The sequence below is a fragment of the Carassius gibelio genome, chromosome B21, assembly GCF_023724105.1.
Source record: "Carassius gibelio isolate Cgi1373 ecotype wild population from Czech Republic chromosome B21, carGib1.2-hapl.c, whole genome shotgun sequence".
In the NCBI taxonomy this organism is placed as follows: Eukaryota; Metazoa; Chordata; class Actinopteri; order Cypriniformes; family Cyprinidae; genus Carassius; species Carassius gibelio.
The window spans coordinates 26515133-26529426 of record NC_068416.1 but is presented as its reverse complement, the minus strand read 5'-3'; the positions used below and the strand labels follow the sequence as shown (position 1 = coordinate 26529426).

Here is a 14294-nt window from a genome sequence, read left to right as displayed (position 1 = left end):
ATAGTCAGTAATGAAATGTAAAACAAATATGTTGTGGGAGAAAACATCAGTTTTTAGGAACAGCTTGCTAAAGTACACATTTATATACAATATTAAATCTCATGTGATGCATATACAATACAGGTTTGGTGATTTGATTAGTTTCTAAATTAATTAGGAAAAGTTCATTATTTTAACACATTGCATGCCAGAAAGCTGACACAGGTAAATGAAATGTGTTACACACACACACACACACACACACACAATGAGGGCAATGAGGGCAGGTGCAAGTCTTTTTGGTTCTTTTTTGTGAGGAACTAAGAGATTCATGTCTTGCAGGGGCGGATCTACCGGGGATCTACCTAAAAAAAAAAGCCTTGCCACCTGGCGAATTAAAGGTTATGGCCAATTTAAAAATTTACGAGCGCGAATCTTTTGTGATTCGTGATCCCGCTCCGAATTCCCAAACTGACTCAAATGATTCGCGAACCCGCTACGAACTCCCGAACTGATTCAAATGATTCGCGAACCCGCTATGGACTCCCGAAACGGATTCAAATGATTTGTGATCCCCAAACTCACTCAAATGATTCGCGATCCCGCTCCGAACTCCCTCACTGACTCAAATGATTCGCGATCCGAATAACTGACTCAAATGATTCGCGATCCCGCTCCGAACTCCCAAACTGACTCAAATGATTCGCGATCCCAATAACTGACTCAAATGATTCGCGATCCCGCTCCGAACTCCCTCACTGACTCAAATGATTCGCGATCCGAATAACTGACTCAAATGATTCGCGATCCCGCTCCGAACTCCCAAACTGACTCAAATGATTCGCGATCCCAATAACTGACTCAAATGATTCGCGATCCCGCTCCGAACTCCCAAACTGACTCAAATGATTCGCTATCCCAATAACTGACTCAAATGATTCGCGATCCCGCTCCGAACTCCCAAACTGACTCAAATGATTCGCGATCCCAATAACTGACTCAAATGATTCGCGATCCCGCTACGAACTCCCGAACTGATTCAAATGATTCGCGATCTCCAAACTGACTCAAATGATTCGCGAACCCGCTTCGAACTGCCGAACTGATTCAAATGATTCGCGATCTCGCTCCGAACTCCCGAACTGATTCAAATGATTTGCGATCCCGCTCAGAACTCCCGAACTGACTCAAATGATTTGTGATCCCCAAACTGACTCAAATGATTCGCCAACCTGCTCCGAATTCCCGAACTGATCACTCAAATGATTCGCGAACCCGATTTGAACACCCGAACTGACTCAAATGATTCGCGATCCCGCTCCGAACTCCCGAACTGACTCAAATGATTTGCGATCCCGCTCCGAACTATGACATATATTCAGATATAAATGAAGGGGAGAGCAGGGGCGAAATTACCATTTTTCAAAAAAACATCATTTTAAAAGATAATGTTGTATACAGAGATATATTTCTGCTGTGGCCAGTAACTCAGAAGTGTGGTCTAACAATACCAGGTGGTATTTTGTAGAAATTTAGAAAGACTTCAGTATAATTTCACTTTGAACATAAGTTGCACATTGTTACTTTCGACCCCATCGTTTGGGATGAAAGTAACAACAACAATATAAGCTAGAATTTTTGATGTTACTCTTATTTTTCTTAAGTATACCTGATTGTGACCTTGTGAATATGTAACTGCAAACATATTTGGTCCTTTATCTTTGCAAAAAAATTATTAAATTACATTTTCATATTTTCATTTTAAATTTAAGTTTCATCAGATATCTTAAAATCTGACTGTATTTTTTTTATTGTCAATTTCAATGTATTTGTACAGAATGCACAATATAAACATTTAATCACATTAGCATAATACAAAACTAAACATAATGTAACAGTAGGCCTATTTATGTTTCCATCCAGCTGTTTTTATGCATAAATTGAAAATGTGCATTAAAATATCTGGAAACACTGCATATTCATAGGTGGAGGTGTAAAGGCTAAGATATGGCTAAAACCTAAATATAAATGTGATGTAGCAGCTGCCCAGAGAGAGATGTTCCTCTATGTCCACAAACACCCTCTCAAAAACATCTGGATAAAACCAGACCTCTGTCTGTCTTTCTGACCCTCACTCAGACATATTCTGTTGGTATAATAAGACATAAACAATTGTAAGAAATGATGCAAGACACAGAAACTCACAAAATAGCTTGCACTGGAACAATATAAATACTTTTTGTGACTGTAGCGGGACAAAAGTAACAACTGTACTTTATTTTCTGCCACTGAATTAAAAATAAACAAGCCTAATTGCCACTTTTTATCTCACCATTCAGACTTTTCCCCCACAGAAAAGTGATATGAACTTCCTTATAAAATTTAGCGGGGAAAAAAACTGTGAGATTAAAAAGTAGCAACCAGCCTACCTTTAATTTTCAAAAATGAATGTCGCAAACCTAGCTTCCGAACAATTTAATAAATAAAAACACGACAATAAATGAATATAGATTAATATAACAAATACAATAAAATGTTCTAAAATAATATAATCACAGTAATTATTATTTATAATGTATACTCAAATTATATAAAAATACAAATAGTTAATTTAACTTTAGCTAGGCCTTTGCACATGTATTATATATAAAAATTTAAATTCATAGCTGATCTAAAAAAAAATCTGACTTCTGAATATAAGCTTTGTACTTATGAGCGTTATTTAGTGTAATAGTATTTATTTATTTTATCATATTGTTGAACATGTTCATATTTTATTTATTTATTTTAACCACTAGATGGCAGCTGTAAAACTGCACTTCCACAGAAAAAAAAATTATCTGATTATATGTGTTTAGGTTTTTGAAAGTCGAAATTTTTAGATGATTTATACATAAATAAATAAAAACATAAATAATTTAAATTAAAACACCATAATCATCAACAACATTAATTATTTGCTATGTATCCAGCTGTTCTAGAAAACTAATTAAAAAGCATTCTTCCAAAAATATTAATGGAACATTTGTTCAAAGATATGTTGTAACTTCTTTAATAATATTCACAAAAACATTATTTATACATCGTTCATGGAACAAGAATCTGCCAAATGCATGAATGTAAATATACTTTGATTTAAACCAAAAAGAATTTAATTTGGATGCATTGTAAATATAAATGTCTACATAAAAATATGAACTCTAGGTTTAAATTAACAAATTTGGAAAAGCATTATTTCCATATTTACATTTAAAGAAACAACAGAACATCTGGCTTTTATTTCCACATGTTATGAGACGAAATGAATGGGTTTCAGTGCAAGAGAAAACAGTCTCATTCTCAGTGCATCAGCTTTCTGCAACCACTGTAGACTAACTAAGCTGTTAAAATTGAGATTTAAAAGCCTAAGGTTGCTTTGATTGACAAATTGAATGAAAAGCTTCCCCACAAACCCTTCAAAAAGCATTGCATCACTTACTCACCAATGGATGCTCTGAAGTGAATGGGTGCCGTCAGGATGAGAGTCCAAAAAGCTGATAAAAACATCACAACAATCCACAATTTCATCAATTGTGAAGAAAGTCTATCATTAAGGTGTTTTTAACTTTACAAAATCACTTCTTGGTAAAATAAGAGCCCTTTGTTAATAACATATGACCCTGGAGCACAAAAGCAGTCTTAAGTCTCTGGGGTATATTTGTAGCAATAGCCAAAAATACATTGTATGGGTCAAAATTATAGATTTTCTTTTATGCCAAAAAACATTAGGATATTAAAGTAAAGTTAAAGTAAAGATCATGTTCCTTGAAGATATTTAGTAAATTCCATACTGTTAATTTATCAAAACTTAAATTTTAAGAACTTAATTTGGAAAACTTTAAAGGTGATTTTTTAAAATTCTTTTTGCACCCCTTAGATTTTCAAAGTTGTATTTAAGTCAAATATTGTCACACATCCTAATAAACCATACATCAATGCAAAGCTAATTTATTCAGCTTCGATTTGATGTCTACATTTCAATTAAAAAAATATTTTTAGCTTAATGCTGGTTTTTGTTGTCCTGAGTCACATATTGTTTTTTCCAGTAAAAAGGTACAAGCTTGTACTTGTTTTAAAGCCAAACCAGTCTAAAAGAGCTCTAAACAAATACATGGCTGGGTTTTGATGTAAAAGACAACAGGAAGTGGACTGGTAAAAGCGTTACTATCCATTATGGACTTGTATTTTTGGCTAAAAAGCGATTGGTTAAAACACCTTGCTGGTTTTGTTTCTTACAAACAAGCAGCTTTTCTTTTCATGAGACATTAACTGATGGACTGGAGTGCTGTGGATTATTGTGATGTGTTTATCAACTGTTTGGACTCTCATTCTGACGGCACCCATTCACTGCAAGAGCATCCAATGCTGAGCAAATGATGACTGCTACATTTCTCCAAATCTGATGAAGAAACAATCTCAACTACATCTTGAATGCCCTGAGAATGAGTATATTTTCATCAGATTTTTATTTTTTGGGTGAACTATTCCTTTAAAGTGATGAACAACTACTCTGGGCAACGCTTTCTAACATGAGTCACTAGTTCTCTTGAATGTGTGAAGCTCCTCTCACATGAACAGCACTGATATGACTTCTCTCCCGTGTGCAATCTCTCATGCGCTCTCAAATGTCCAGACTGAATGAATCCCTTTCCACAACGCGAGCAAATGTAGGGTTTCTCTCCGGTGTGAATCCTCTGATGTCGTCTCAAGGAATCGGCCGTATTAAAGGCATTTCCACACTCTGAGCATTTGTGAGGTCTCCCGCCGATATGCATTTTCTGGTGCTCGATAAAAAAGTCCAGTTGTGAAAAACTCTTCCCGCAGAAGGAGCACAAGTGCGGCTTCTGGTTTGCATGCATCTTCAGATGTCTTTTCAACAGTCTGGCTAAAATAAAGTTCTTATCGCACCGATTGCAGCTGAACATCTTCACTCCGGAGTGAGAGCGCAGGTGGTGTTTGAGGATGCTGGTGGATGTGAAGCTCCGTCCACACTGAGGGCATGTGAAGGGCTTTTCTCCAGAGTGAACACGCTGGTGTCTGTTAAGGTTTGCTTTCTGCGTAAAGCTCTTTCCACACTGAATGCACATGAAGGGTCTCTCTCCGGTGTGGATCCGTATGTGTTTATTAAGGTCTCCTTTATGTGGGAAACTCTTTCCGCACTGCGGGCAGATGAAATAATTTTTGCCTCCTGATTTGTCTCCAGTTGTGAAGAAGTGATGCTGATGCTGATTCTCCTCCACTTCATTCACTTCCATCAGGTCTGAAATAAAGACATTAAATTGTTCAATACAATTTAGGAGGAACAGTTGTGAAATGTAAATGATCAAATAAAGACGGATCAATTAAACGTGAATTCAAAGGTAGGAAGACAATTTGAATATTTCTTTTTAACATTATACAATTCTATAATGTGCAAAAACACCAGGAAAGTTCTATAATAATTATACATATGTTATATTCTTCTTCTTATTATTATTAATTATTAATATTAGCTATCAAATGATGAATTAAATAATAACATTTAATGACTGGAAGGCCTTTAAAAGACTAATCCTTATGTTATATATTTTAGAATAACATGACAGTCAAATTATATAATAATAAAAATAATTTGATTAAAATAAAATAAAATAATGACATTTTTTAAGCATTAAGCCTATGTCATTATGTAATAATACTAATATTAATTATTATATAATAATACTAATGTCATGTACAATGTATAAACTACATAATAATAACAAATAAAATGTATTGACAGATAAATCACTTTTTTTATGTAACATTTTTGGTATTAAAATACATAAAAGTGTATATTTACATGCCGGAATCTGTCAATTCTTTTAGCAATCTTATAACAATTTAATTTAAAAATGTATTAACAACAACTACTAATAAAATTGTCGTCAAAAGACAAGTTATATGATAATAATACAATAATTATAACATTATATATGTGACAACAGTTATCAATAATAATAACAACAACAATTATTACTATTTAAATAATTTGACAGCTGCAAAAATGTTGAAGTCGGTAGTCAGTGTTCATCAGCAGTCATTAATAAAGAAGCAATAATAAACTCGAACCTATTTGTTCCTCAGTATCTTCTTGTTTAATTCTGCAGAGCTCTGGATCATTCGTGTTCTCATTCTCCTCTTTAATAAACTCCATCTTTACAGCAGGATGTCATCAGGAGCTCAGCTGAAGTAGTTCTTCCGGTTTGAGACGCGGGAGGAGAGTCCGCTGCGCTGAGCAGCTGGAGCGCGCTTATCGGAAATCGAACGCGTTTTGAAAAGATGTTTACATTCGATACCGAAGATTCGAAGCCATGAACACGTGATCTCTGACGTTCGGCGTCTCAGTCAGCTGAAAACCACGTGACTGCCCTGGTACAGAAACAACTGATAAATTAATGCAAATATGGACATAAAATAAACATTTACTGAAATATAAAAAAAGCTTCACCTTATTTTATTTCAGCTTGTTGCCAAAGCAAAATGTCTCATTTTATTAAGTTTGCATTGATGTACTAAAATAACTGAAACTGAAACAGAAGAAAATATACACATTTATTATACACATATTAAAAAAAAAAATTACAAAACCACAGAATTACCAAAATCCAAAAATGAATAAAGATGAAGAATGGTTAATATGAAAATTAATAATATGAAATATGAAACATATTTCAAATATTAAAACAACTATAACTTTAATATCTCAGTGATGATACAGTAATATTGCTTTGGATAAATGCACATGCCGAATGTAAATGAAATGTATTTTTTGTATAAATAATATTTAGAAAATAATATATTGTATAAATAATAATAAACATGATTATATGTTCCATGATATAAAAAAATACTTGTTGAAATCATTTTTTTTTTAAACAGTTTATTTACAAACAGTTTGAGAAATTCTCAGAAGAAACAAACAGTATGGAGTTAAATATTACAGGTCTGACAATAAAAAAAAACTCATTTCTAATAATGAGCTTGACCAGCAATTATCATCACACCACTACAAATTATTCACTGTTACTATTTTTGTACTTTATGCACACACAAAAAAATAAAATAAAAAAACATTAAAATAATTACTGACTTCCTATACATTTAACCATGAATAAACATTGCTAAAACTTTAAGAAAGCTTCACTTCTGTTATAATGATAAAGTATCAGGCCTATAAATTGAAATAAATTAATTTATACATTTAAAATAGAGAAATACTACCATATAATGGGTCTAAAAAATGAAAAGTTGGTTTTCCCCTTTCGTGAAAATAAAGCTAAATGAAATATGTTTCTCTCTCTAAAGTAACCAAGCTGACCTATTAATGTGATATATTTTATTTTCATGCATGGTGTAACAGTTGCCTTAGTTTCTAACGCTCTTCGATTACAGACATACAGCACATATAAAACCATCCTGTGTGATTTCAGTGATTTCTGCAGATCTCACTATATCAGTTTTCATCATCTTGGTTTATCTGATAGGTGCCAGGTGAATGTTTTTTCATATGAGCAGGCAGATTCCTCGCTGTGCTAAAACTCCTTCCACAAAGTGAGCAGATGTATGGCTTCTGTCCCGTATGAACCCTCTCGTGTTGTCTCAGGTGTCCGGACTGAGTGAAACTCTTGCCACACTCGCAGCAGGTGTACGGTTTCTCTCCGGTGTGAATCCTGCGGTGCCGTTTCAAAGCGTCGGCTGAATTAAAAGCGTTGCCGCACTCGAAGCATCCGTGAGGTCTCGCTCCGCTGTGCGTCTTCTGATGCTTTTTCAAACAGTCCAGCTGAGAAAAGCTCTTTCCGCACAGAGAACACAAGTATGGTTTGAAATCTGCATGAATGAGCATGTGTCTTTTCAGGTGCGACGGCAAAATAAAAGTCTTTCCACACTGATGGCAGTGGAAGGATCTGACTCCGGAGTGAGAGCGCAGGTGTTTTCTGAGACCGTCTGCCAGTGTGAAGCTCTTCCCGCACTCCACGCACGTGAACGGCTTTTCTCCCGTGTGGATCCGCACGTGTCTGTCCAGATCTCCTTTACGGACAAAGCTCTTTTCACAGTGAGGGCAGGGGAGAAAACGCCTTTTCTGAGAAAAATCACTTTCATGAGAAGATTTTTCTCTGGTTATGAAATGATTAGGCATACCTTCCAATTCAATGACTTCCAACAGATCTGAAATGACATATTACAACATATGAAAGATAAAAATCACAATACTATTCAAGGAGAAATGTTTTATTATAACAATTTCTTAGCAGAAATACACAGAAATCAAGCTAATATCTATCTATGTATAACCAGAATTTAAAAAATAAAATAAAAATTCAAGTTCTTAAAAAAAAAAAAAAAAGGATTTGGTTTGTCTTTTCTAGTTTGTGTTATTTTTTTTATCTGTTAACCATCAAGCATTATTATTATTTAGATGCATTATATCAGTTTATATTTAGCTCTTGCCTTTTATTATTGGTTTTGTTTTACATTTAGTCATTTAGCAGACTATTTTATCCAAAGGTACTGTATGATAGTACTGTGACAAGTCTCGGTTAGCCTAACACAGTACATGTAGCAAGGGCTTTTTCATAATAAATTAAAAGTAAATAGCATAGAAAAAAGAACAGTGAATGCTAGTGTTAGAGGCTCTGTTGAAATGTGTCAGATAATGCTGAAGGTGTATGTTCTTCATCACCTGTCTGATGCTCAGGACCATCTTCAGTCCCTCTGCAGGTGTCTGGATCACTCATGTCCTCTAGCATGTCATGCAGTTTCTCCTGCACTGAATCCTCTTGTTTCTTCTCTTTCTCCAGCACTACAGCTGTTGTTCAGTGTTGCTCTTCTTCTGCTTTGATTTCTACTGTAATAACAGTGCATTTCTGCCATCTAATGGGCTGGAATGTGAAGTAGGCTTTCAAGGTAGTTTTAACATTACTCACATTTCTGGCAGTGGCACCTCATATTTGTTTTATTGCAGTTCGCCCATTTTAATACATAATTTTTGACTGCCTACTGACAATATGACAATATTGCATGCAAAGCATTAATTCTAATAAGGCCTTTGAAATTGCAAATCTCTGTATTTATCTTTAGTTGCAGTTATTTCTCTTCAACTAGTCTATATTTAGCAGGGGCGGCGTTAGGGGTGGGCTAAGGGGGCTGGAGCCCCGAATGTTTTCAGTAAAGCCCCGACTGTTTTTATTACCACCATGCCATCAATGAGTTTTCATGCCCAATAAAGTAATTTATATTAGAATTTAAATACATAAATAAATATCTGTCGACTCTCACGTCCAAAGTGTCTGTAAATTTACCCAAGTAAGTTATGCGTTGTCATTCACACCCAACGAAAACCGCCCACTGATTCTAGTGCTTATGACTGACATGTAAACTGGCCAACCATCGATGAGCGTCTGTACGATCCAGCCAATGAAATGAGATCTTTTTGAGGCAGGCGGTTTGTTGGCGTGTAGTATTTTACTAGATCAATTTATTTGAAAATTAAAATGTATATTTAAAAAAAAATCATCTTCTTCTTCTTCAAAAAAGGAAGTAAAACCCCCCAGCCAAAACACTTATAAGCCAAGATACAACAACTTCATGTATCTGTAACTTTTAATCTTAGTATTATATTTCTTTTTCGGTTTTAAATTGTGTCTCATTTAACGTTTCATTTTGAACATCTAACAGTTAACGGTTGTGCAGCACAGTCTTTAGGACACACACACACACACACACACACACACACCGCTCAGAACTCCCGAACTGCTTCAAATGATTCACGATCCTCAAACTGATTCAAATGATTTACGATCCCCAAACTGACTCAAATGATTCGCGATCCCGCTCCAACTCCCAAACTGGAATCAGATTACTCAAATGATTCACGAACCCGATACGAACTCCCGAACTGCTTCAAATGATTCATGATCCTCAAACTGATTCAAATGATTTACGATCCCCAAACTGACTCAAATGATTCGCGATCCCGCTCCAACTCCCAAAATGGAATCAGATGACTCAAATGATTCGCGATCCAGCTACGAACTCCCGAACTGCTTCAAATGTTTTGCGTTCCCCAAACTGACTCAAGTGATTCGCGATCCCGCTCCAACTCCCAAACTGGAATCAGATTACTCAAATGATTCGCGATCCCGCTACTAACTCCCGAACTGACTCAAATGATTCGCGATACCGCTACGAACTCCCGAACTGATTCAAATTATTTGCGATCCCCAAATTGACTCAAATGATTCGCGATCCCGCTCCGAACTCCCGAACTGACTCAAATGATTCGCGAACCCGCTACGAACTCCCGAACTGACTCAAATGATTCGCGATCCCGCTCCGAACTCCCGAACTGACTCAAATGATTCGCGAACCCGCTACGAACTCCCGAACTGACTCAAATGATTTGCGATCCCAATACACATGCTATAAAAGTGTGCACATCCAGAGAAATAAACAGTAGATGTTCATGTTAACAACTTCTTTAACTTGAGCAAACGCTGCTAATACATATACTTTTGTTAATAAAGTAAATAAAACGAAAACATGAATGTTTTAATGCCACTGAATAAAAATAAACGATCCACTCGAAAGTGTCTGCTCATCATGACAGGACCTGGATCAGTGAGCTGCGAGACAGTAAAAGAAATGGACACAGCGACCCCATTGGAACTCAATTAAGCCCCAGATCTCCACTCACCCTAGAACCACCCCTGATATTTAGTTAGGTTTGACATGTAACATGCTGAATAGTTAATAACGTTTGGGAATCGTTTTTATTAGGCCTATTTCACTACTGGAAACTCAAGCTCATTAGGGAAGAAGTGCACACGTTTTTATTTTAGGTTTATTTTATAAAATAAATCACGTGACTGAGCCATGCATGTTCAAAATAGACGTAGATTTGTGTATAAATATATTGTCACAGTACCTGAATGTAGGCGCCATCGTGTGGTAAACATGGAAAATACAGGGACGTTTAATAAGACAAAGACTGATAAAAAAAAAAATCTTTAGAAATGCATATAATTTTAAATGCTCGAATAATTTGAACTGACACGTTGTGTTGTGCCTGCTAAAAGAGCACGTGATCTTTATCTGATGCAAGTGCCACTTTTAACCACGAGATGGAGCCAGCGAGCCTCATTATTTTATTACAGCGACATGTATGCTGTATTTTTGTTTAACGCTTATATTGAAAATGACTGTGTGTATGAATTGCATTTATGAATTGACATATATTCTTTGCATTGTTTTTGTGCATCTCACTTCCTTCTCTGACTCTCCTGCTTTGCAAACCTGTTAATGATTATAGAGTATGAGGAGGAACCAGTCCAGCATCATGGTATCAATCATTTTAATTGAAACGACATATAGTGGGGTGAAAAAATCTTGATAGTTTTGCATGTCATCTTTTAACCCTTTGCAGCACTTGAGACGGCATGCAAAAGAAAACTTAGCACTTTAGGACCCAAAATAACAGAATAGAACTAAAGTACAATAAACACAGTTGCATGACTCAAAGGTCACCAGGAAGCTAAAAGCAAGCAGGAGGGAGACACCAGTGAAAACCATCAGGAAGAGGTTTCCAGCACTTTACGAGAAATCACCTTCATGTTACATTTGTTTTCAGTTTCCTTGTTCCTTATTTATTGATTCAGAAGCCCTTCAGCAGCTGTTTTACTCTTAAGGCCATATTTGACTAAATGAGAAGGGTTGGGTTGGATGCCCTTCTCATGAACAGTACATTAATCTTCCTCATAAAGACTCTGCTGTGAAACATTTTCTCTCATTACCAAAGCATGACTAGACAGCTTTGTATTTGTAAGTATGTGTAAATATAAATTGGCTTGCTTCCCTCAACTAAAAATATATCTAAAGAAAGAAAGATCATATCTCATTTTTCAATCTAAGAAATGTATTTAGAACAGGTCCATCAGGCTCAGATGTTTTGGTCTGGTCAGAGTCCAGATTTGAACCCTATAAAAGAATATTTGGTCTCACATTAAACTGCATCTGGGAGACATTTTCCTACCCATGAGCTGTTTGAAACCATTAACTCTTAGTGGAACAACAATGACTTTTCTTCCTGTAAAAAGCTGCCTTGAAGCAAACATCCACGGTTTAAACTTTTAAAGAAGACAAAGCAAAGACTAATCCATACTAACTTACTTTACAAGTTGCTAAGTTATTTTTATTTCAAATCTTGTTAAAATGTGCACTATTGAAAGCTAAATATACTTTTAGCCTTTTTTTTATTTTTGCTTGTCCTATTTATATATATTTGTGATTTTGCGTCTTTTTCAGTTTACCCTTTAAAAAGAGTTAACGCAGTGAACGCAGCATCCTTTTTTCCTGTAATCCTTTGGCTGACCTTACCGAAAGGCTATATGAACACACGATCAAGCACGATAAGATGCAAGAGAGAAGTTAAATCAGTCTGAAGCAGCATCTGACACGTGCATGCGCACAGAAAGCCGCTCAGTAACATAGTAGTTCTCTTTAGCAGGACAAAAACACACAGTAATGTGTTTATTATTGTTTTTTTTTAACACACAGTTATGTCAAATGCCCATTTTTAGCAAGTGACCTCATAAACACAGTCACAGTCTGAGTTAAAAGTCCTAAATAAGAGTTGGGAGTAAGTGTGTATCAGATCCGCATCGTGTGCATCAGCTTTTAAAAAGAAAACAGTGAAACCTGCTTCAGTCTGTCACTGCTGTGAATTAAAAAACAAAAGCAAGATAGAAATTACTCGCTGCTCTTCGCTGATGTGAATAAAAATCTATTTTTTTTATTTATAGTTGATGCATGTACAGTTAGCTTATTTTGGACTTTTTTTATTTTATTATTATTTGTGATTTTGCATGTGTGCTTTTTTAAAGCAAGATTGTTATCAAAGCCTATTAAATGTTAAACAGTGTTGGACAAGATATAAATATAATTACCGTATTTTCCGGACTATAAGTCGCACTTTTTTTCATAGTTTGGCTGGTCCTGCGACTTGTAGTCAGGTGCTACTTATTTATCAAAATGAATTTCACATGAACCCAGAGAAATGAACTGAGAAATGAGAAGTTAAAGCATTACTGTCTCCAGCCGCCAGAGGGCGCTCTATGCTGCTCAATGCTCCTGCACTGAAGAGTGCCCTCTCGCGGCTGTAGACGGTAATGTTTTCTCTTGGTTCTTGGTTCTAAATAAATGGGACTTATAGTCCAGTGCGATTTATATATGTTTTTTCCTCATCTGACGTATTTTTGGACTGATGCGACTTAGGTGCGACTTATAATCTGAAAAATACTGTAAATTACTGATTACTTATAACATCTTTCAAAAAAGCATTCACGTTAATGTTCTGAATACTTTATTTCAAAAGTAATTAGTTACATTACTTGCTACATTACTTTTAATCTGACTACATCCATTAAATTTACATGAAATCCCAGCCTTAACGCTCCCGATAAATATTTGTCATTAAAGCATTCACAACATTCACAAAACTCAAAAATCAAAAATAATCCAGACTATGGTCTCATGTCGAAAATAACTTTAAATCTGTATTCAAACTGGACCATGATGTGGTGTCCTCACCAATAAAGCGTTCTTCTAAAGTCTTTAACTCTTAGCATAAATCCAAACGTAAGCCACATATACATGTACCACGTCCTCAAAAAACATCAGCAATGTACACTTTGCTGTACACAACCCACTGGTTCAAAATTTCTAGCCATGCCAGAGTACAACCAATCCACGCAAGGAAGTTCATTCTGCAAACAGCTGCAATTGCAGGTTTTTAAACACAGATGGCGACAAAGAGGCAAAGCTTACAGACTGCAGCTTTAAAGGGTTCATAAGATGCGATTAAAATATTTATTTTTTCTTTAGAGTCAAGTGTTACAAGCTCTTGGTGCATAAAGAAGATTGGTAAAGTTGCAAGGACTAAAGTCTCAAATCCAAAGAGATATTCTTTATAAAAGTTCGGATTTAACCACGCCTAGCTAAAATGGCTCATTCTAAAACACCGTTCACACTTCAAGTGACACGCAACAGCAAAGTGACACAATCCTGTTGACGACCGGATGGGGTGTGTCCAGAAACATGACAAAGTTCAGAATCCTTCAACTTCATGCAAATGAAGAGCAAACTTTGGGAGCGACAGCCAATAGGAAAGAAGACTGTAGAGCTCATGTGATTGTTCTCCTCTCAGCGCCATAAATAAAGTTTTGAGCAGTGTAGAGTAGCACATGTTGTTTATCGTTTCT

At 35.7% G+C, this 14294-nt stretch overlaps 2 protein-coding genes across 3 annotated transcripts; both read right to left on the bottom strand.

The window, feature by feature from the left end:
• Positions 1-3033: 3033 nt before the first annotated feature.
• LOC127986238 (gastrula zinc finger protein XlCGF7.1-like) lies at positions 3034-6372 on the bottom strand. Its single transcript, XM_052588504.1, has 2 exons — positions 6109-6372; positions 3034-5278 (listed from the first exon to the last, which is right to left on the bottom strand). Exons 1-2 carry the CDS (start codon positions 6191-6193, stop codon positions 4524-4526), a joined length of 840 nt encoding a protein of 279 aa, XP_052444464.1. The 5' UTR covers positions 6194-6372; the 3' UTR covers positions 3034-4523.
• Positions 6373-6789: 417 nt separating this feature from the next.
• On the bottom strand, positions 6790-8884 carry si:ch211-241b2.4 (C2H2-type zinc finger protein). Of its 2 annotated transcripts, XM_052588519.1 has the most exons (3): positions 8720-8884; positions 8179-8205; positions 6790-8083 (listed from the first exon to the last, which is right to left on the bottom strand). In XM_052588519.1, exons 1-3 carry the CDS (start codon positions 8738-8740, stop codon positions 7493-7495), a joined length of 639 nt encoding a protein of 212 aa, XP_052444479.1. In that variant the 5' UTR covers positions 8741-8884; the 3' UTR covers positions 6790-7492. The 2 variants fall into 2 exon arrangements, with proteins under 2 accessions (XP_052444479.1, XP_052444478.1); XM_052588518.1 differs by having other exon boundaries at positions 6791-8205; positions 8720-8882.
• Between the last annotated feature and the right edge of the window lie 5410 nt (positions 8885-14294).

What these genes read in the sequence shown, in the direction of transcription:
- LOC127986238 (XM_052588504.1), bottom strand. Translation starts at nt 6,193, where the DNA reads ATGGAGTTTATTAAAGAGGAGAATGAGAACACGAATGATCCAGAGCTC. An exon ending in AGATACTGAGGAACAAATAG is followed by an intron (nt 5,279 to 6,108) that starts GTTCGAGTTTAT and finishes TCTTTATTTCAG; the next exon opens with ACCTGATGGAAGTGAATGAA.
- si:ch211-241b2.4 (XM_052588518.1), bottom strand. Translation starts at nt 8,786, where the DNA reads ATGCTAGAGGACATGAGTGATCCAGACACCTGCAGAGGGACTGAAGAT. An exon ending in TGGTCCTGAGCATCAGACAG is followed by an intron (nt 8,206 to 8,719) that starts GTGATGAAGAAC and finishes ATGTCATTTCAG; the next exon opens with ATCTGTTGGAAGTCATTGAA.